The sequence below is a fragment of the Bos indicus genome, chromosome 8, assembly GCF_029378745.1.
Source record: "Bos indicus isolate NIAB-ARS_2022 breed Sahiwal x Tharparkar chromosome 8, NIAB-ARS_B.indTharparkar_mat_pri_1.0, whole genome shotgun sequence".
NCBI classification, from domain to species: domain Eukaryota; kingdom Metazoa; phylum Chordata; class Mammalia; order Artiodactyla; family Bovidae; genus Bos; species Bos indicus.
In genome coordinates, this window is record NC_091767.1 from 105,470,245 (window position 1) to 105,490,840 (window position 20,596).

The 20,596-nt window shown below is 52.8% G+C and overlaps 1 protein-coding gene across 1 annotated transcript in view; it reads left to right on the forward strand.

Moving 5' to 3' along the window:
• PAPPA (pappalysin 1) overlaps window positions 1-20,596 on the forward strand; it is a 267,860-nt gene that overhangs the window by 211,649 nt on the left and 35,615 nt on the right. Inside the window, exons 16-19 of the mRNA XM_070795369.1 lie at window positions 425-635; window positions 1,243-1,414; window positions 9,467-9,614; window positions 14,790-14,899. Of these exons, the coding sequence (XP_070651470.1) occupies window positions 425-635; window positions 1,243-1,414; window positions 9,467-9,614; window positions 14,790-14,899 (641 nt within the window). The remainder of the gene's footprint in view (window positions 1-424; window positions 636-1,242; window positions 1,415-9,466; window positions 9,615-14,789; window positions 14,900-20,596) is intronic.

Here is a 20,596-nt window from a genome sequence, read left to right on the forward strand (position 1 = left end):
CTGCAACAGCACAGGGTTCAATCTCTGCTCAGGCAGGTGGCAAATGCCCTTGTTGTTCAGTCGCTGGCAAATACTCGTGGCAAGTGCCCATTTGTAGTTGACAAGGATCGTGAAGGTCTCTTGTCTATGCAATATAAGAGGTTTCAGAATCCGAAGTCAGGAGCCTTGAATTGGATTCACTGTAGACATGGGGTACATCACTCCCCAAATTGTGTCTCCCTTTTTTTTTTTTTCTTTTTTTTTATTTTGTGGCAGCTCTTTCTTCTCCCTAGACTCCTCAGCTGAAGGTGGAAGGGTCTGGAATCACATGTGCAAGTGTCTGGTTCTTCAAGTTGACTTGAGTCCAGGCAGCCGTGGATGAGCTGGTCTATCAGAGCCTCCCCACCTCCCGCCTCCACTAACCCTGCCTGCCTGTGTCCTACAGGCAACAACAGCCTCCTGACCTGCATGGAGGATGGGCTGTGGTCCTTCCCGGAGGCCCTGTGTGAGCTCATGTGCCTGGCTCCGCCCCCGGTGCCCAACGCAGACCTCCAGACGGCCCGGTGCCGTGAGAACAAGCACAAGGTGGGCTCCTTCTGCAAGTACAAGTGCAGACCTGGATACCACGTGCCCGGCTCCTCCCGGAAGTCAAAGAAGTAAGTGCGGCCGCAGAGGCAAGCTCCCGGCGGCTGGAGCTGGCCGGGGGACAGGGAGAGCCAGGTCTGTCTAGTTAGAAGGAAGTGCTCCCTGCTCTGCCCACCATTCATCCCGTGCTCTTCCCTGGGAATCTGGAGGGACATTGTCATCAGCTGCTTGCTGACTGTGTGACTTCTCTGGGCCTCTACCGTTGAGCAATACGATGGGGAGGATGATAGCAGTCACTGGGTGAGATGGTTGTGAAGGATGAATGAGGATGTGTGTGTGGAGTGCGTGCAGGGTGCCTGGTGCACAGCAAGTGGTGGGTATCCATACCATCCCCGCGTCAGCCCCCGTCAGCGCCCCTGGAAGGAAGTGGGCGGAAACGGGCCAGCAGGGCTTGATTTTATTTCAGTCCACATGAAACTCTTGCTTGGCCCTGAGAAAAGAGTTCTGTGAACGTTTACCTTAACCCCTCCTCACTCCCTCCGCCATGCAATAGGATGAGCAGGGACTCAGGAATCAGAAAGGTATGTGTGAGGCCAGCTGGCTCCAGAGACCGTGGGAAGAGCGTGGCTGCAGCCATTGGGTCCTTGAGATGTCTCTACTTTTATCTCTTCCTCAAAGACGGGCCTTCAAGACCCAGTGTACCCAGGATGGCAGCTGGCAGGAGGGAGCTTGTGTTCCTGTGACGTGTGACCCTCCTCCACCAAAATTCCACGGGCTGTACCAGTGCACCAATGGCTTCCAGTTCAACAGCGAGTGCAGGATCAACTGTGAAGACAGCGATGCCACCCAGGTGAGGCTCCTTGAATTTGGGGTCAACACTTAGACCCCTTTCCCCTCTGTTTACTAACCACCAGCCAGGATTTAAGAACCACATCCTCCAGGAGACTCCCTGCGGATGCCACAATTGTGTAATAGCAGTATCACCCATGCAGAAGTTTAGGAGCTGAGTTCTCACCATCTTTCTTTGTAATCTCTCTGAACCTCGTGGTCCTACCCATCACACTGCATATTACTGGTTCAGCGATTCTTAGCTTTGAAAACAAATTTCAGTATCAGGAACCTTATGAGAGAAATCATAAGTGAAATCCCAATGTCTGAACTTGATCCAAGGTAAGGAGTGACCGAGGCTGTTTTGTTGACTTTTTACCACCATCGCCACTTACATTGCTCTGAAATATGTAGAATCACGATTTCCATGATCTGGAGACATCAGTAGCTCCTCAAGCATTTGGAGAAAGGGAGCCATATTTAGACCAGATGTACAGTTTTGAGACTACTGAAGAAGGATGGTAGGAGATGGAGGGGACTGAATTCTATCTCAGTCCACGTGTAACTGAGTTCAGCACTCCCAGCAGCCCTGCTGAGGCAGTTCTGTGAATGGCATTTCCTTAATCCTTACACACACCCACCTCCACCCACTAAGACAAGTAGGGAATCAAGAATGGGAAAGAGAATGAGGAACCAGCTGGCTCCAGGGAAGACTTAGATCCACAGGGAGCTCCAGTCCTGAGAGAACCCACCATTTAGGGTGGATGCCTCAAGCCCCATGACACACAGGTGGGCAAGGATCTTTACTCAGGTGAGGCCAGAGTTCAGCCAACTGGGCCCCAGTGCAAGGATCTCCCTCTTGTCAGTGCTTAGTGGGTATTCAGTTCAGTTCAGTTCAGTTCGGTAGCTCAGTTGTGTCCGACTCTTTGCAACCCCATGAACTGAAGCATGCCAGGCCTCCCTGTCCATCACCAACTCCCTGAGTTTACCCAAACTCATGTCCATTGAGAGTCAGTGGTGCTATCCAACCATCTCATCTTCTATCATCCCATTCTCCTCCTGCCTTCAATCTTTCCCAGCATCAGGGTCTTTTCAAATGAGTCAGCTCTTCACATGAGGTGGCCAAAGGATTGGAGTTTCAGCTTCAGCATCAGTCCTTCCAATGAACACCCAGAACTGATCTCCTTTAGCAGTCTGGTTGGATCTCCTTGCAGTCCAAGGGGCTCTCAAGAGTCTCCTCCAACACCACAGTTCAAAAGCATCAACTCTTCAGCGCTCAGCTTTCTTTATGGTCCAGCTCTCACATCCATTCACGACCACTGGAAAAACCAAATACTAGACACAGTCGGAGCAGCATTGTCAGCTCCTTTTACTCCCATTCCCACGTGCAGTTAGCCTCTGACTTCTGCCCATTCCGAACTCCTGAACTGCCCTTACCTGTCTCCAAGGCCACCGGCCTAACTCAGGCCAGCAGCATCACCCTCCTGGCCCGCATGCAGCTTCCCGACCGCCCCCCTGCCTTCTCCTTGCCTCTCCGGCAGACTCTCCACATCACAGCCAGAGTGGCCTGTTGAGAGCACACGTGTGATCATGACAGTTCCCCTGCTCAAAGTCTTTTGTGAATCAGTAACCCCATCTCCCTTAGAGTAAGTCTCACCTGTGCATTCAGCTTACCTCCCCCATCACAGTAAGACAGATCTCCCCCTTCACCTGCATGTTCTCTGTGAAAGGAGCTGTCACCTTTTCCAGCCTAAGTGTCCTTCACCATTCAGCCCAGGCACCCCTTCTTCCAGGAACCTTTTCCTGCCCCTCCCACTGTGGGCCCAGTGCCCCTCCCTCACAGCACTGGCCACGCTGCATTGTAATTCATTTCACGCTCCCCCACTAGATTTTGGGGCTTCCCAGGTGGCTCAGACGGTAAAGCATCTGCTTGCAATGTGGGAGACTTGGGTTCAATCCCTGGGTCGGGGAGATCCCCTGGAGAAGGAAATGGCAACCCACTCCGGTACTCTTGCCTGGAAAATTCCATGGACGGAGGAGCCTGGTGAGCTACAGTCCAAGGGGTTGCAAAGAATCGGACTGAGTGACTTTACTTTCAGTTCCACTAGGTTTTGAGATCCCTGACCACAGCTTTCATCTTCCCTGTGTTGTCAGCACTGGGGATAGTGCCAAGCGCCTAGTAGGTGCTCGGGAAGTGACAGGGCCTGACTCCTGCCGTGGACATTCAGGCTGCTCTCCTCATTTTCCAGCTGGGACACTCACTCAGCCATCCAAGGTGACGCAGCTGGTGTCAGCTGAATCAGAATCGGAACCTGGTCCCCCAACTGTGGACAGTGGGCAGACCGAGTCCAGGAGGCAAGCCCTGTAGGGGAGGCATGCTCAGGACTCCTGTCTGTGTACCCGGGTCCTTCCCTTCCTCAGCTGCCAGGGAGGCAGAAGCTGGGGCTGGAACAAGCAAAGGCCAGAGATTACCACGGCCTCACGCAGCCGATCAACTTCCCTCTCACTCCCTTACATAAAACTGTTGCTAACAGTTACCCGAACTGCTGAGCCAAATACTATTCTGGCCGTGGTCATGTTATCAAACTGAAACCCAGTCTGCCTGGGGCCTGCCAAGTACCTTTCATGGCCAGTTTGTATTTAAAGGAGAGGAAAATGTAAATTTATCAGACGACTCAAGCGGTCCTGTTTGGCAACTGCCGGGGAGGCCAGACGCTAAGGAGCAGGGTATTGCTTGCCGGCTAAGGAATGAGGGAGCGCGTGCCAAATGGGCTCCTAATACAATTGACGTTTCTAGTTTGTACTGCAAATGAATTTCCTCTACCCTCAGACCGGGGGCCTGGGAGCCAAATCTAGTATTCACCTCAGATCCCCTCTCGCTGCCTGTAAACACAGTCGAAATGTACCGCGCAGAGTATCTTGAATCGAACAGCATGTATATGGAGCGGGAATTCTTTGCTTTCCAAACAAGCTCCAGATCCTGGCAAGGGAGGACAGGGGCTGTTGTAGGGGAGGCTCACATACTCCTTCCCACTGACACTAAAAGCAAATGAACAAATCAAACCTCAACTTCATCCATTCCTAGGGAGCCACTGTGATGCTGGATCCAGACTCTGTGTTTGAATCTTGGCTTTACCACTTACTAGCTGGAGGACTTGGGCAAGTTATTTAACTCTTTAAGCTTCAGTTTCCTCAGGCATAAAGTGGGGGAGGGGAAGTAATTCTGGCTTCCTCTTAGTTTATTTGTGAGGATTAACTGAGGCAGTGGAAGTAGGGTGGGCCTGTGGAATTGTGCGGTGCGCAACCTGGACACCCCTCCCATACGTATAATGCCTTCCCAAGCGGGGCAGCTTCTAGGTTCAGGATCATCACATGCTTGCCCAAGGATGCAGGGCTTCCTAGAGGAAGTCCCAAGCCCATACGATATTAGAGATGGGCTGGACCTCAGGGTTTTCCCATTGCAATCTGCTTATTTGATAGGTAGGATCACTGAAGCTCAGAGAGGAGAAGCATCATACCCAAGGTCACACAGCAAGTTGGTAGCAGAGTCAGATCCCCTAGCCAAGTCATTGCACAAACGACATTTTCTGCCCAGCCTTACTCCTGCAGCTGCATGGCTACACGTCACCCCTGTATCTCACTGGGAGGAAACAAAATGCATGTGAGGCCATTGACCAGACACAGAGGCAGATAATAAACAACAGCTGTGATTTATTGAGCATGTACTCTACGCCAGGCTGGGTTAAGTGCTTTGTACAGACATTTAAGCCCCACAGTGTCTGGCATCACTGTCCCATTTTGCAGGTGAGGAAGGTGTGGTTCAGGGAGTTAAGGTGTCTTGCCCACTTTATACAACTAGGAGGAAGTCCAGGCAGAACTGAGATTGCTGTTAGCAGATCTCTGTATCTTGTGGTTCACTGTGTAGATGGTTGGATGGCATCACCCACTCAGTGGACATGAATCTGAGCAAAGTCCGGGAGATGGTGAAGGACATGGAAGCCTGGTGTGCTGCCGTCCGTGGGGTCACAAAGAGTCAGACACGACTGAACAACTGAGCTGAATTGCTCTGTTGATGTCATATTCTCTCCGCCACTGTCTTACTTCCATTTCTGCTAACTAGAGGTCTGGGTCTCCCTCTCTGCGCGTCTCCCAGCCTCTCCTTCCCGATTCCACTCCCCTGTACTGTAGGAAAGCACAGAGGTTTACAGGGAAAAGCCTGGCTCCGGCCCGGCCGCCTCCCTGTTCTGGCAGCTGCCATTTCTCAAATGTGGGTAATGCTTGGGCTGATGTTAAAGTTCCCTTTGAGGCAGTGCAAGAGAGTGGTTAAGAGCTCAGCTAACCCTTAGAGGGCCTGATCTGTGTGTTAAGCTATAAATGCTTCACATAGCCTAACTCACTGATCCCCATGATGACTTTTTCAGGCAGTGAATTCCAGGCTCATTTAACAGGAAACCAAAGCATAGAGAAGTTAAGGAACTTCCCCAAGTCTGCACAGTGGGAAGGGTGCAGAGATGGAATTGGAACCTGGGAAGTCTGACTGAAGTCCAGACTCTTAACCATCACACCAGCATCATTTAAAAACTCACCTTTTCACTTCCTAGCTGAGCCTCAGTTTTCAAATCTATAAAAAGGACATGATTTCCACACTAACTGCACTGGTAAAAGCATTTTTAACTGCGTGTAAAACACTGGCACGTAGTAGATGTTTGACACTGTATTATATGCTTGTGGCTTTTTGGGGACCTGTGTAGTTAGAGTTGAGAAAGCATAGTACGCTTCTTTTGCATTTGTGTTTATTTATTTATTTGGGGCTGTGCATGACTTTTGCCATTGCATGGGCTTTTCTCCAGTTGCAGCGAGGTGGGGGCACCCTCCAGTTGCGGTGCATGGTTCCCAGCACAGCGGCTTCTCTTGTTGCAGAGCATGGACTCTAGGGCACTTGGGCTTCAGTAATTGCAACCCAAGGGCTCTAGAGCACAGGCTCCCTACTTGTGGTGCATGGGCTCAGTTGCTCCATGGCATGTGGGATCTTCCTGGATCAGGAACCAAACCCGTGTCTCCTGCATTGGCAGGCAGATTCTTTACCACAGAGCCACCAGGGCAGCCCCATATAGTATGCTTTTTTTGCAGATGGAGACACAGGCACAGAGAGACAAGATGCTTTGCTAAGAGATGCTCAGCCCTCTGGTGGTAAACTTCACCCTAGCATGTAGCACTGTGCATTCAGAGATGCACAGTGGGTCCCCTGGCCTCCGGTCTTCCCAGATTGGATCCTGCATGTCAGGCCTTCTATGGTCACACTGGGCTCAGCAGCATGGCTCTGCTCCAAGCATCTGCACCCAGGTGATGCTGCTGCTGCTGCTGCTAAGTCACTTCAGTTGTGTCCGACTCTGTGCGACCCCATAGACGACCTCCTACCAGGCTCCTCTGTCCCTGGGATTCTCCAGGCAAGAAGACTGGAGTGGGTTGCTATTTCCTTCTCCAATGCATAAAAGTGAAAAGTGAAACTGAAGTCGCTCAGTCGTGTCCGACTCTTAGCGACCCCATGGACTGCAGCCTACCAGGCTCCTCCATCCATGGGATTTTCCAGGCAAGAGTAGTGGAGTGGGGTGCCATTGCCTTCTCCTGCACCCAGGTGATAGGTAGCCCTAAGTGCACAAAAATCTTTTCCCAAAGGAGGACATGAAATCCAGAGAGGCTCTGGGAAGTCTGCCATGTAGAAGGTACAGAGGGCCAAAGGTGTGGGGGTGGGAATCAAAAGAAGTATGCGGGAGAGACAGGTGACCACAGACTCAAAGGAAGGATGTGTGCAGAGCAAGAGAAGGGGCTGGCGTGTCATCTGGGTCCCACTGTAGAAGCCCTGGCTGGTGGCCCTCCAGCAAGCCTGGTTTGAAAGTGCAAGCTATCTTATCAGAAGGACTGTATCCTTTGTGACGCTGCTTCAGTCAGCAGCAGAAAGTGCCAGATGAGCTGGGCAGGAGGGAGAGAGACCAGAGGCAGCAAGACCAGAGTGCCTTTATGCTTCCCTTTTCTGTAGTGGCGCCTCCCCGGCATGAAATTCCCTACGCAGATTCCAGCCGGTCCTAATACATTCTCTGTTGCAAACCCAGCTCCCAGCCAGCTCTGGCCCACGCAGTGCTGAGGTCTGCAGCCCTTCAGGGGCTGGAGGCCAAGTGCACCATAGGCCAAGGCTCAAGGAAATTGGGGTCAATTTCCTACTCCCCTGAGGGCCCAGCAGAATCACGGGGCCTGGGGTTCTGGGAGGGAGAGTCGGGGTTCTCTGAAGCCATAGGAAGTTGCCTAAACTTTCCCCGCGCTCACACGGAACCTCTGGGTGGACTCAGCAATCACCCCACAGCTGTGGGCGCGGGATGGGCCACCCTTCTCCGTGGCCACAGAGGTTTCCACCGCCACCAGATCCTCCTCATGCTGGCCCACGTGAGGCCCAGAGAGGGGCCCCTTTCTCTCTAAATCCCAGCTCCTTACAGCTGTTTTCTCAGACAGGGCAGCTTCAGCCTGCGTCAGCCCTTTCCAAGAGTTTGTTTTCTCATGCACACACTTGTTCATTTATTCACGTATTCATTCATTTCTTCATTTACTCATTTATTTCCTCATCCATGCATTTCTCTTCTTTTTAAACAAATTCATTCCACATCTCTGTACTTACTCACTCCATCTTTTGTTCCTGAATGAACAAAAATACCTATTGGGTGATGTGTGAATGGGCCTGTTAAGTGGCTGGGACCTGTTGAGTACTGTGGAAGGCCCCCAGGGGTGCAGGGGTGACCCAAGAGGGTACCATTTAGGAGGGAACAGATGATAGAGAGGCAGCGGGTGTCAGAGACCTTCGGCTAGTGCAGTGTGCAGGCCTGGGCTTGGCATTAGGACAGGATGCTTCTGCCAGAAAGTTCTGTGCCTGTGTTTGGACAAGGGGGCAGGGGCAGGGGACAGAGCAGACAAAGGTGCAACACATGCAGAAGCAGCCTGGCCAGGTGAAACCCTACGTGGGGCATTTGAGAATGCAGGCAGTGGACGACGCTCAGGGCTGGCGATGGTGCTGTGGGGAGCAGGGAGCCGGCTTACTTCACAACTGGACCCGACAGAGCTACGCCTAGAATGGACGCTAAGGAATGGGCTTTGGATTGGGGGATGGTTCTGAAATTTCAGCAAAGCTGACCTTCTGTTGGAATGTTAGTGGAAAGTGGCTCGTTTGCCCATGGCTTTGCAGAAGATTGAGAGATGGGATATTGCCTATTGTAAAGACTTGGAGGGAGGGAGCGTATAGAAGCATCCTCACACCACCCTCTTGGTGCCATTATTGCTGGAATGGAATGGAGTGGAAGGAAGGAAGGAAGGAAGGAGGGAGGGAGGGGAAGGGAGGCCCTGGAAGAGAAAGCTACTTGGGGGGCTGGGCCTGGGATTTTTTCTCGTCCATTGAGATGAAGCAAGCTTTGGAGTATGCCTGGGGTGAAAGTGAAAAGTGATAGTCGCTCAGTCGTGTCCGACTCTTTGTGACCCCATGAACTCTAGCCTGCCAGGCTCTTCTGTTCATGGGATATTCCAGGCAAGAACACTGGATTGGGTAGCCATTCCTTTCTCCAGGGGATCTTCCTGACGCAGGGATGAAACCTAGGTCTTCTGCATTGCAGGCAGATCCTTTAGCCTCTGAGCCTTGGTGTGTGACCGCCTCCTGACAAATGGCTCCAAGATCCATGCTTACTCACTGTACACATCGGGGTACACGTGGTCCCCTACGTTCTCAGTTACAAAAAACAAGCCAAACGAGTTCCTCTGATTGGACTCTCTGAAAGAACACTACTCAGATGTAGGAAACCTGGGTGTTAAACTCTCCAAAATGCTTTGAGCAAGTTTCTTCCCCCACTGAGTCCTCAGTGTCCCCATCTGTAAAATGGTGACATTGCAGTGACTCTACTGGAGGCCGGTTGGGTTTCCACCATGGTGAAGAACTTGTTTTGGAACACTTTCGGGGCGCTGCAGAGCAGAAACATTGGGAGGCTTCTTGTGCAGAGGGTGGGGTCTCTCTTGGTCCTGACTGTGTCTCTGTGGCATGCAGGGCCGCGGGAACAACGTCATCCACTGCCGGAAAGATGGCACCTGGAGCGGCTCCTTCCACATCTGCCAGGAGATGCAAGGCGAGTGCTCGGCCCCAGACCAGCTCAACAGCAATCTCAAGCTGCAGTGCCCTGAGGGCTATGCCATAGGTACGATGGGCGTGGGTGGTGAGCTATGCATGGGGGGAAGGGGGGTGGCGCATCCTCCCCAGAACTTGGAGCTTGTGTCCTTCTGGGATAATGGGCACCTCTCTCAGCGCGAGGCACTGGGGAAATGAAGAGGAATGAGACCAGACCCTGTCCTCTCGAGAAGAGAATTCAGGGCACAGATGTCAGCAAAGCAATGTTGGGTGGGTGTGTGGGATTACACTGGAGGACAGAAACATTGACTGATGCCTCCAGGGACACAGAAGGCTCCTAGAGGAAGGTCTGCTTACACAGGGATTTGCCAGAGCTAGTTGGGCAAGAAGTGGCATTCCAGACAGAAGGGATCAACATGGCAAAGGGAGGGAGGTATGAAAATCCACTTCCAATTTAGGGAAGCAGTGACCCAGTATGGCTGCCTTTGTTGGTAATCTTAAAACATGTGTGATGCTGATCATTCACAATACCGGCCGTGGGTCAGCACTGTACCCAGCTCTCTAGAGATGTGATCTCTTATCCTCTCAATAGCCTTGAACAGATGAGGAAATTGAGACTCAAAGCAATGATAGAACATGCCCAAATCCTGAGACCACTCCTCCAAAGCCCGAGTTCTTTCCATGGCATTTCAGTTGCCTCCAAAATAAGGAGAAACAGCTTTTTCAAAATATTCTTTACATGGTGATAGGCTAGCTCGCCAAGTGAAGGGAGACAAACTGGGGTCTGATGCCAGGGGGTGGCCTGGGAGAGACCAGGCGTCTGGACAGATACATTCATCACAGGCCCACAGCTTTCTGGGGAGCTGGGCGTGCATGGAGTCTGACCTCAGTGGAGGGCAGTGCTACTGACCTCTTGGGTGGATTCCTTAATTGACCACGATGAAAAGCCCAGGGAATTGGATGTCCTTTCTCGTGGCCAGTGTGATTTATGGGACGATCACCAGGGGTGTCTGGAGCAGAGGGTTATCTGTGCAGACACTCACTCCCAGCCACACAGAGTCAATGTGTTCCTCACCCTCACGTGGTTATCATTTCACGTCCAGAAGGGAGGCCCACAGCTGGGGAGCAGAGGGGTTAGGGGGCCTGACCACTTCCTTTGAAAGATGGAAACGCAGAGCCTCGCACAGAGGTTCTTCAGCTGAACTTAGAGTAAGGATCAGCCCTCCCGCATTAGTGCAGCATGCCTCAGAAAACATCCAAGGGCATGGTTCCCCTCCCTGCTGATTCCCAAGGTAGTTTAAGATCTAATGGAGCCACCGATCCAAAGGACCCTAAGCAGGAGCTTTGCAGAGGGGGGGATCTCATTGGGTCTGCCAGTATAGGCATTCTAGAAAGGTGTGGCAACAGGTGGAGTGGTGGCCAGTAGCGTTGGCTGCTCCATCCCAAGGTCAAGGCTTTCTCCATCATTCCTGAGGGGTGTGCATGGCTCTGGACACTTCTGTCTGTGATGGGGCCCCTGCCCCTGACTCAGTCAGGACACGCACAAAAATGAATACGCCGTCATACTCATGCCTGGCATTGAGCAACCCCAGGAGAAAAAAAAATCCTGATTAAAACCAGACCGCCTGCATGTCTGCATCCACCGATGCTTTCAAGCTCATATATTCCTGTATGCACAAACGAGCAAGCGTGCATGCTTCACAACCGACGCAAATGCACCCATCGTGCGGTGAGCTCACGCCTAGCACGGACGCATCAGCCAGACACCGCCCAGATACGTCACCCGTAACCCTACGTGTAGCTCACACACACACGTACGCAGGTACGTCACGTGGCCACTTTGTACCTGTTGTGTATGTGCAAGTCGCAGACACACGCAAGGGAGCCAGAATGCCTGGCCCTCTGCTAGCCAGCAGGCTGGTCGAGAGGTGGTGGCGGGGAGAAGGGGTAGTGATGACAGTAGCCTTTCCTTCACTCCCTGAGCTTTCTCGTGGTCAAAGCAGACAGGGAAAGCTGTCTGTCTGACGCGGAATCCCCTTCCCTGCCTCTTTACCCCCTGTTCTCACTGCCATGCCGGTGTGGTTTTATGAGCATGGTCACCTGGGGTGGGGGGTGGGGGTCTGCTGGAGGGGGCTGAGAGAGTAAACGCCCCCTCCCCAGGGCCTCTGAAGGGGATGCTGAAGCAGAGAGGGGCAAAGCTTCCCCCACCCACCCGACACTCCTGCTCGTGGTCCTTCCACCCACACCCTGGGCTGAGCCCTCCCCGGGGAGACGTCCCTCAAGGAAAGGGACCCTGACCAGAGGCCTCCTAAGCAGGGCAGGGGTGAGGTAGGCGGCTGGCTTGGGGGCTGGGGCCCCCTTTCTGGAGCTGCTTGGAGCATCTGCCTCCAGGCCGAGGGCCTGGGGAGGCCTGTGTCCCCTCTCAGAAACTCCCAGAAAGTTGTGACAGCCACCAAGGCTGCTGCCACCTCCTGGCTCCTCCTGGGAGGGGGAGACGGGGGCCCGGTGAGATCAGCGATCTGTAATGATGCCAATTAGGGCTCATACATCACAACAGGCCGCCTGGTCCTGAGGCCCAGCGCTGTGGCGGGGGAGGGCAGAGCGGAGCCCGCCACCGGGAGAGAGGGATTGAGCCGTGTCTGCTGCACAGGGCAGCCGTGGCCTCCTCGGTGAACCAGGTTTATTTATTCCCCCTTTTGGGGTGAACAGCCTTTGTCTGTTTCTCAGAGGTGGTGTCTTGTTTCTCCAAAAAGATTTTCCCATCACAGCCTGGCTCCCTGAAATCTTTAAAATCGATCTCCTGATTCACACACACACCACGGAGTCTCTCTGAGGGCCAAGGGACCCCCACCTCGGACTCTCATCTCTTCTTTTTATGTCTTTCTGCGGGCTTCTTTTCTCTCTGCTCACCCTTCACCTCTCTCTGTCCCCTTCCATGGCCGCCACCTTCTCTTCTCTCCCTTCTGTGTTTCCACTGTATGCGTCACGGGGTTTGGGAGCCGGAGAGGCGTGGGCTTTCATTCACGGCCCCCTCCTCCCCAGCTCTGGAACTCAAGCACTGCACACGTCACTCTTTCACCCCCAAGATGGGTGTGAGGACCGCGATCTTAAGGGCTGGGTGTGCAGGGGTGGTGAGTCGCAGGTGAAAGCCAGCTGACCAGACCAGAAATACTCCCACCCCTGCCTTTTCTGGGTTCAGGGGCCCCGTGTGTAAAGTAAAGAGATTCTAAAGATTGTCCCGGATCTGCCATTCCACCCCAGCCCCCTCTTCAGACTTTGTGACTCGCTTAGATTGAAGAGAATGACAAGATGGCAACAGAAGGGCCCTGATAAAATATATGTACATATACAAATATCTAAATATGCACCTATATTTGCATGTATGCATATACATATATGGAGAAGGAAATGGCAACCCACTCCAGTGTTCTTGCCTGGAGAATCCCAGGGACGGGGGAGCCTGGTGGGCTGCCGTCTATGGGGTCGCACAGAGTCGGACACGACTGAAGCGACTTAGCAGTAGCAGCAGCATACACATATATGCATTCTGTTTATACACGTACACACGTCTGGAAGGGAGCCTTTGGACTGGCTAACAGCGGAGGATATTTTTCAAGAAAGTTGACTCGTAAACCATTCAGTGTTCGAGGGTGGTCTTGATACTAAGGCAGGGGAATGACCTCCATAGGGCCCTGGTGAGATTGTGACATGTCTGTTCTCTGTCCATATGAATGAGGACCTTTCTGGAGTCCTGGGGACATCCCATGGGATAAGCTTGGTTTTAAGGAGACTTGAGAATCACTGAGGTCAGGACAGAGAATGAATCAGTCCAATTTCATTCGTCTTGCCCACCCACAGCTTGAAGGTCAGCTGGAGAAGTGCCTGGACCCAGGGCTTCTGTGTACTGACCCTGTCTCTGTTGGTCATGGTGCCTTCACTGACTCACTGCCTGATTCATGTTTTCATTCCTTTAGCCACTTATTCAGTCCTTTATTCATCCACTCACTCGTTTATGTACCCACTTCCTGCTCTCTGGGATACCTAAATGCCTACTCATCATTCATTCATTGTGCCCTTCATTCATTCACTCATTCGTTTCCTCAACCATCTATGCAGTTGCTCACTCTTGTCTCTTTCACTCACTTCACAAATATTTATCGAGTGCCTGCCATCCACCATGCACAGTGCCAGGCTCTGGGCATAGAAAGGGGCACAGATAGCACTGGCCTCATGGAGTTACAGGCAAGCAGGGAAGAGAACTTTTGGTACCACAGCGACAAAGTCTGTGACGGGTGCCTGGGAGAGGGTTTGGGTTGTCAGGAGTGGAGGTCTCCTCCAAGAAAGGGCACTTGGATTAAGGTCTGAAAGATCGTTGATTGTCATGCACCCGTTGAAGAGTCGGGGGAAGGATCTTGAGAGCACAGAGGAGGGTGTGAGCGCCAGCCCTGGGGGAGGAGAGTGTGGTTACTGCTGATGGGGCATTCACACACTCACCGCTCACTTGGCTGATGCCCGCAGAGCAGACCTTGTGTGTCAGGCGCTGGCTTAGGCTCAGAGAGGACTCGACCCCATCCTTGCCCTCCTAGGGCATTACTGTAACCGCGGAAAGGAGGGACAGGGGGCAGGGCCAGCTCTGGAGTGGGATTCACCAATGGCAAACGCTGCTCTCAGTCAGCTGCAGAAATCAGGGCGAGCTTCTCGGAGGATCCGACCTGGGCTTTGAAGAGCTGGTAGGATTTGACCTTGAGAAGGCCAATCAGTGGGACAATTCAGGAGAAAAGATACACAGGGGCAAGAGTTTAGAAGCTGTGACATGGGGGATTTGGGTGGAAAGCCAAGCGCAGTCCAGTTAGTGGGAGTGTGTGAGGTGGTTCATGGGAGACAGGGTTGACCAGACCATGGGAGGCCATGGATGCTGGACAGAGGGGTTTGTTTTGCACTTTGTCCTGGATGTGGGCAACCCTGGAAGGGTTTCTGAACAGAGGAGGAGTAAGAGCAAACTGGGCCCAGGGCTGATGAGCGTGGCGGTGGTGTCAGCTGGACAGGAGACAAGAGAGTTGTCAGGGAGACCAGAGGTGGCCCTACTGGAGGCGGGGGTTCTCTCTTTCCCGCTGCCCCTGAGGGAGGGATGGCCCAGACCAATGGGGCCCAGGGAGCAGCGGGTGCATTCCAGTGGGGGGAGGGGCGGTCTTTGGCATCAGGAGACAGGGGTTGAGCCGCAACCTCCCTCTCTGCTTCCCTGCAGGGTCAGAGTGCACCACCTCCTGCCTGGACCACAACAGCGAGTCCATTGTCCTGCCAGTGAACGTGAGCGTCCGCGACATCCCGCACTGGCTGAACCCCACGCGAGTGCAGGTGAGTGACTGGGAGGAAAACGACCTCACTGACCATCTACACGCCCTGGTCCTGAGTTGGTCCCTCTCCATACGGGAAAGCATCTGATGGCCACACCTGCTCTGTGGGGCAGACACGGGTTCACTGTCAATTCTCCAAGCCTTAAACATTTAGTCCTTCCCCCCTGGCAACCACTGTGCTAAGGCTGTCATGTAGCGTCCCACTGAATCCCGATGACGGCCAGGGAGTAAGAGGACAAAGCACTTCGCTTACAAATGAGACTGAGGCTCCAAGAACAGCTGGGGTGAAGGAGCAGAGAAGACCCCAAAGCTGCGTCTGCCTGGCAGGAACGTCCTCACTTGTTGGGGCAGGGTTCACGGCTTCTCTGGTAGAAGCTCATGGACACTCCATAGCCGGGGCTTCTGGTATCTTTCTCATGCTTCACTTGTGTGGTGGAAAACAATTAATATGTGATACGGGGAACTAGCAATACCAATTGTGTATGAAGCACCTCCCGTGTTTGCGCACCCAGTACTTAGCACACAAGTCTGTTTAGACCTCAGGATGGTCCGGTGGAGCGAGGCCCACTGTCTGCATCCTCTCCCCGAGCACTAGCCCTCGGGGGTGGGCGGTGGTCCGGTAGGAGGGTTTGACCCCAAGCCTGAGTCCAAGGGCTGTGCTCGCCCCACGGCGCCAGGCAGGTGTGGAAGGCCAAGTTCCCATCAGAATTGGCCAGCCCCATGTTCCTATGTGTCACCTGATCAACCAGAGCCCCCAGTGCCGATGTGGACCCCACTCATGCCCCCCGGGGCAGCACGATCCCTGGTGCTATGTGGCAGCTCTGGGGCATTGGCTCCGCGCACGGGAGGAAGTGAGAGATGGAGACGGGGGCGCCGCGAAGGTTCAGCTGTGTCTCTCCACCAGCCTTTCTGCTGAGGCACTGGGAGGGCTCCCGTCTGCCCGCCTGCCCATCGCAGATCCCACTTGGAGAGCTGGCAGAACCTGATACCAGGTGTACTCTTTCCCAGACGAGCTGAGGGCGCGGTGGTGAGGGCTTACTCAGCACTCCCTGCTGGCTGGCCTGCCAGCCCCTCTGCTGCCCCCCGCACCTCAGGGCTGCCGCCCCCCCCCGCCCCCCCCCGCTTCTGCCGCCACTCTCTGCCCGTCTCCAACTTAGTGCCCCTTTTCCTGCCTCTGTTTTTTTATTCTTTTTTTTTTTAAAGAGTTGTGAGTGAAGTTTTACTGGGGGCAAATGAGGACTATAGCCCGGGAGATAGCATCTTAGATAGCTCTGAGAAACCACTCCCAGGAGGTAAGGGCAAGGTCAGGATAGATGTGATTTTGGTGAAGACAGAGAACATGCAACCAAGCACATATTTTTGCAGAAGATCCTGCTAGTCTCATGAAGGTACCACTCGTCAAGAGGACCACAAAGTTTTTCCGGATACAAGGAGATACAAGAACTGCCTGCCTCTGTTTTCACTGTTTCTCTCTTCCTTCTCCTGAGACCTCTATACCTCTTTCCACCTCCTTCCTGCCCACCTTCTTTGCCTCCATCCCTGTTGTCCTGTCTGTCTGTCTGTCTGTCTCTCTGCTTGACTCTTGCACACATCCAAGAGACCACTCTGTTTCCCTGACCTTGGGCTCCTTCATCTGTTTTTCACACTCAGCGTGCTTTTCCCCACTCCCCACCCAGAGCCCCACATAGGATCTCACTGAGTGTCCCGTGTACACACCCAGGTGCCCACACAGAGGCCATACATCAATCTCAAGGCAGATGGAGATCATCAACACACGCCCTTCACTGTACAGATGGAAACACAGGATCAGAGAGGGAGGGGGCTGGGCCAGGGTCACACAGGAAGCAGCACCAGGATCTTGACTGGGAGTTCTTTCTACGCCACCCCACCCTCCCTTAGCACCCTTCCCTCCACCGATCTCTTCATGCACCAAAGGCAGGGGACCTACCTCTGCACAGAGTGGACACCAGAGACCTCTCTCACATCCCAAGGCCGGAGGTCTTCTTTGCCTGGGACCCAGACCAGGGCGCCCCACCCCTCTGCCCTCTGCCTGTTGGCTGAATTCCACCCTTCCCTCCATGAGCCCCGGGCACTAAAGAGTTCAGTTATAATTCATGGTGAAATAAATCCAGGGATTTGAAAGTCTGCAAAGCCCCCCTCCTCAGTCGCCCACCCGCCGCCTGCCCGCCCCTGCCCCCACCCAGGTCCCCGGTCCGCCGGCCCTTATTGATGCCGGCCTACCCGGAGAGCCGTAACGAGGTTCAGACCTCCACTGGTCTCCGGAGGCCTCATTATCCAGGAGGAAAAAAAATGTGGTAGAAAAAGGGAGGAGGGCGAAGGGCAGAGATTGATGATTTCCAGGAATCGGGCAGAAACGCTGGCCTCTGCTGCACCCTTGCCCCCGTTGTGGCGAGAGCTGCAGACACAGAGCTGCAGGGCTGGTGGGGCTGGGCCGGAGCCGGCCCCGATGGCCCCTCTGCTTTCAGAGGGCTTGCTCCGAGCACCAGCACGAGGTGGGTGTCAGGGCAAGGCTTTGCACCAACCACTGTCACATTTGTCCCCGTGTAAGAGAGTGAGAGGCGAGCACTGATGTGTAATGGACACCCGCTGTGAACCCGCATCGGATCAGACACCTTCCTGGCTTCATTTGCACTCCTGTCTCCACCACACACGCACACACACACACATGCACACACGCACAATCCATGAGGTGGGAATTAGCCTCCCTTTCTCCAGTAGAGGAAATGGCATCTTGTACATGGAAACCTTTTCCCTACAAGGAACTGAAGAGGGATCCAGGTCAGTTTGATGCTGCTGTTACCTCTAGCTGCCTACAGCCTCCACGATACTAATAATAAAGGGGAAATGTTCACCATCGCTTAAGTAGCTGACAGCCAGCTCTCCCCACAGATACACCCTCTGATATGTAGCACTTGCCCATTGCCGCGGTGTAAATATTCCCACCACAGCAGGCTGCTGGTGCTCCAAGTGACTGTCGCTAAACACAAGTCGGAAGAGATGGGCACCGTTGCCTCTCATGAGGCCCTGGGAGCCCGCTGCGGCCCACTCCGGGCGCTCACCACATAGCAGGCTCTGTTTTAGGCATTAGACGTAGGTTGGCACATATGAGGAGAACAAGGACCACCCAGGTGACTTGGAATATCGACACTGAGCTCGTGTGCTGGGTGAGTGGCCTTTGTGAGGGTAGGCCCATGCTCACCGTGTTGACCCTGGCATGCCCTCTGGGGCCCAGGGCACAGCAGATGCTCCTGTTTGCAGTGGCTGAGTCAAGGGACCGAGGTTCAAGACAGCCCAGGCACCTGCTTGCTGCATGTGCCAGAGATTCCCCTTCTGTGAAATGAGAGTTAGACTGAAATCAAGAGTCACAGACTTAAAACCCGATGGGAACCAGGTAGGTGGGATAAATGGGCGAAGCAGACCAAGTGTGTTGCTTTGTATTCTAAACGCTGAAGTGCCGTGGTTGTGGTAGTATAGACAAAACAGCAAGACTGAAATAAAACATGCCTGTGTATGTGCTACCCAACCCAAGAAATAAGGTATTGCAGATGCAGTCACTTTCTTATTGACATAAAGCTCGCACGCTAATCTTAAGCATAAGGCTTGGTCAGTTTGTGTGCTGTGTCCACTCGTGAGGTCCAGATCGGGGTGGGGACCTGTACAGCTTCTCAGACACCTTTCCACGCCAGGCAGCGCCTCCACCGCCAAGGTCTCTTCTGTTGGTTTTGCTTAGTTTTGAACTTCATGTAGCTGGAATCTTAGCATATATATCCAAAGAAATTCTTTTGTAGCCATATGTTTTACCTTCAGAGAAAAACACTCTGTCCTGTCCTTTCTTTCAAGCTCTCCCCCTTTTCAAGCCTTTTGCCACACATGCACTTCGCAAAACAGTGAAGATACAGAGAAACCTTCCTTCGATATAATCAATAGGACAGTGCAAACTCTGTGATAGATGCAAATAGCCCTCGGGCTTAAGGCTGGACAGGCTGCAGGGAATGGTGGGGACTGTGGTCAACTGAGAAACACACTCTGGCTGCCAAAGGGGGAGCTACCAGCTGAGTGTGACAGCATGGAAATGTGGGCTCAGTGTGGCCAGATTTTCCTTGTTTCCTTGGATATAAGAAATCTGAAGTCTTTAAAATATGAAGTCTCTCATTTTTAAAATATGGGCAACTAATTTGACTTTGAGCACTTCGTGTGCCACACTAGACATTTCTGTGGGCTGTGTAGCCTAGAAGCTGTTGGCTTGCCACCTCTGGATGAGACACTCTTTGAAGCTGGACCTTCAAATTCTGGACCTTCAGAATTCAGGGGGCAGCCCCTCCTGCATCAGCCCCTAAGGAGCACCTCCAGTCTGCCCTGCAGTCCCCCTGCTTAGGGTGCCAAGAAAGCTCCCCAATAGGAAGTGCAGCCCACAATCTCAGAGGGGCATAATGCCTCCCGGTAGCTAGGATCATACCATCAACTCCAGGAAATGGTGAAGGATGGGGCAGCCTGGCGTGCTGCAGTCCATGGGGTCCCAAAGAGTCCAACACGACGGAGCGACTGAACAACAACAACAACAGCTGGGATCTTGGCTTCTTTAAGAGCTTCTGGAAAGAGGATGGGAGGAAAGGAAAGAGAAAGGGAGAGAGGAAAGGAGAGTTGAGGAGGAGGAGAGAGAGGGAGTTAAGGAACGGGAAAGCACCACATACTGACCCTCTGTTGTGACATGACAGGCACGTTTTGTGAGGAATTCATTAAACTCCAGTGAGATCAACATTATCACCACTTTACAGAGGAAGAAGCTGAAGTTCTCCGAGGTTGTCACTGCCCAGTGCACGTAACTTGGTGATGGAATCAGGATTAGCGCCCAGGACTAAGGCTGACGCGTTCTGTCCTACGAGACAACCATCTTACACACTATAAGTAATAAACAAGTGCAATACATCAGACAAAGGATGCACAGTTCATTCCTGGAAGAGAAGGTATCAGGCTCTAAAGATCAGAGGTAGAATGGTTCTGAGTGAAGACAAAGTCCAGTCTGTGTTTGTTCTGAGTGAAGACAAAGTCCAGTCTACACAGCATGTAGAAGGAGACGTCCTGTGCCCGGCAGGGGAAGCCCGGAGGTGGGGAGATGTGTTCCGAGACCAGCAATTTCTCATTCACTCTGGGATGCACTTATACATTCACTCATTTGGTCATTTATTCATCAACTCTTTCAATGAACATAGATTAGGTACCTCAAAATGGAAGGCGTTCTTCAAACAAGGGATACAGGGTGGAAAATACCTAGGTTAAAAAAAAAAAAAAAAAACTTACACAGAAGAAAGCCAGAAGCTCAGTAACTGATAAAAAAGGAAAAGCAAACAGCTTATGCAGCTGACCCACAGAAGGTCCTATAAATAAGGAAAAATAAAGGAGAAAGGAGGACTTGTCCTAGAAGACATCAGAGGGGTATCAGGTCTGGGCTTGGGACAAGGGGGTTCTTCTAAGACTCTTTCTCACATCTTTGGCTCTGCTTGAGTCCGTCTTCTCTGGGGTTCAGCTTTTAAACACTCTGCTTCTGCTGCATTTGTCTCAAAGCCCCTCCACCTTTCTTAACCTTGGTCTTCCCATCTGTCAAAAGAGTAAGTGGTTTTATGCTTACCGGTTTGGGAGCTAGAGGGTTTTGAAGGAGAATATAGTTTTCAAGTTATAA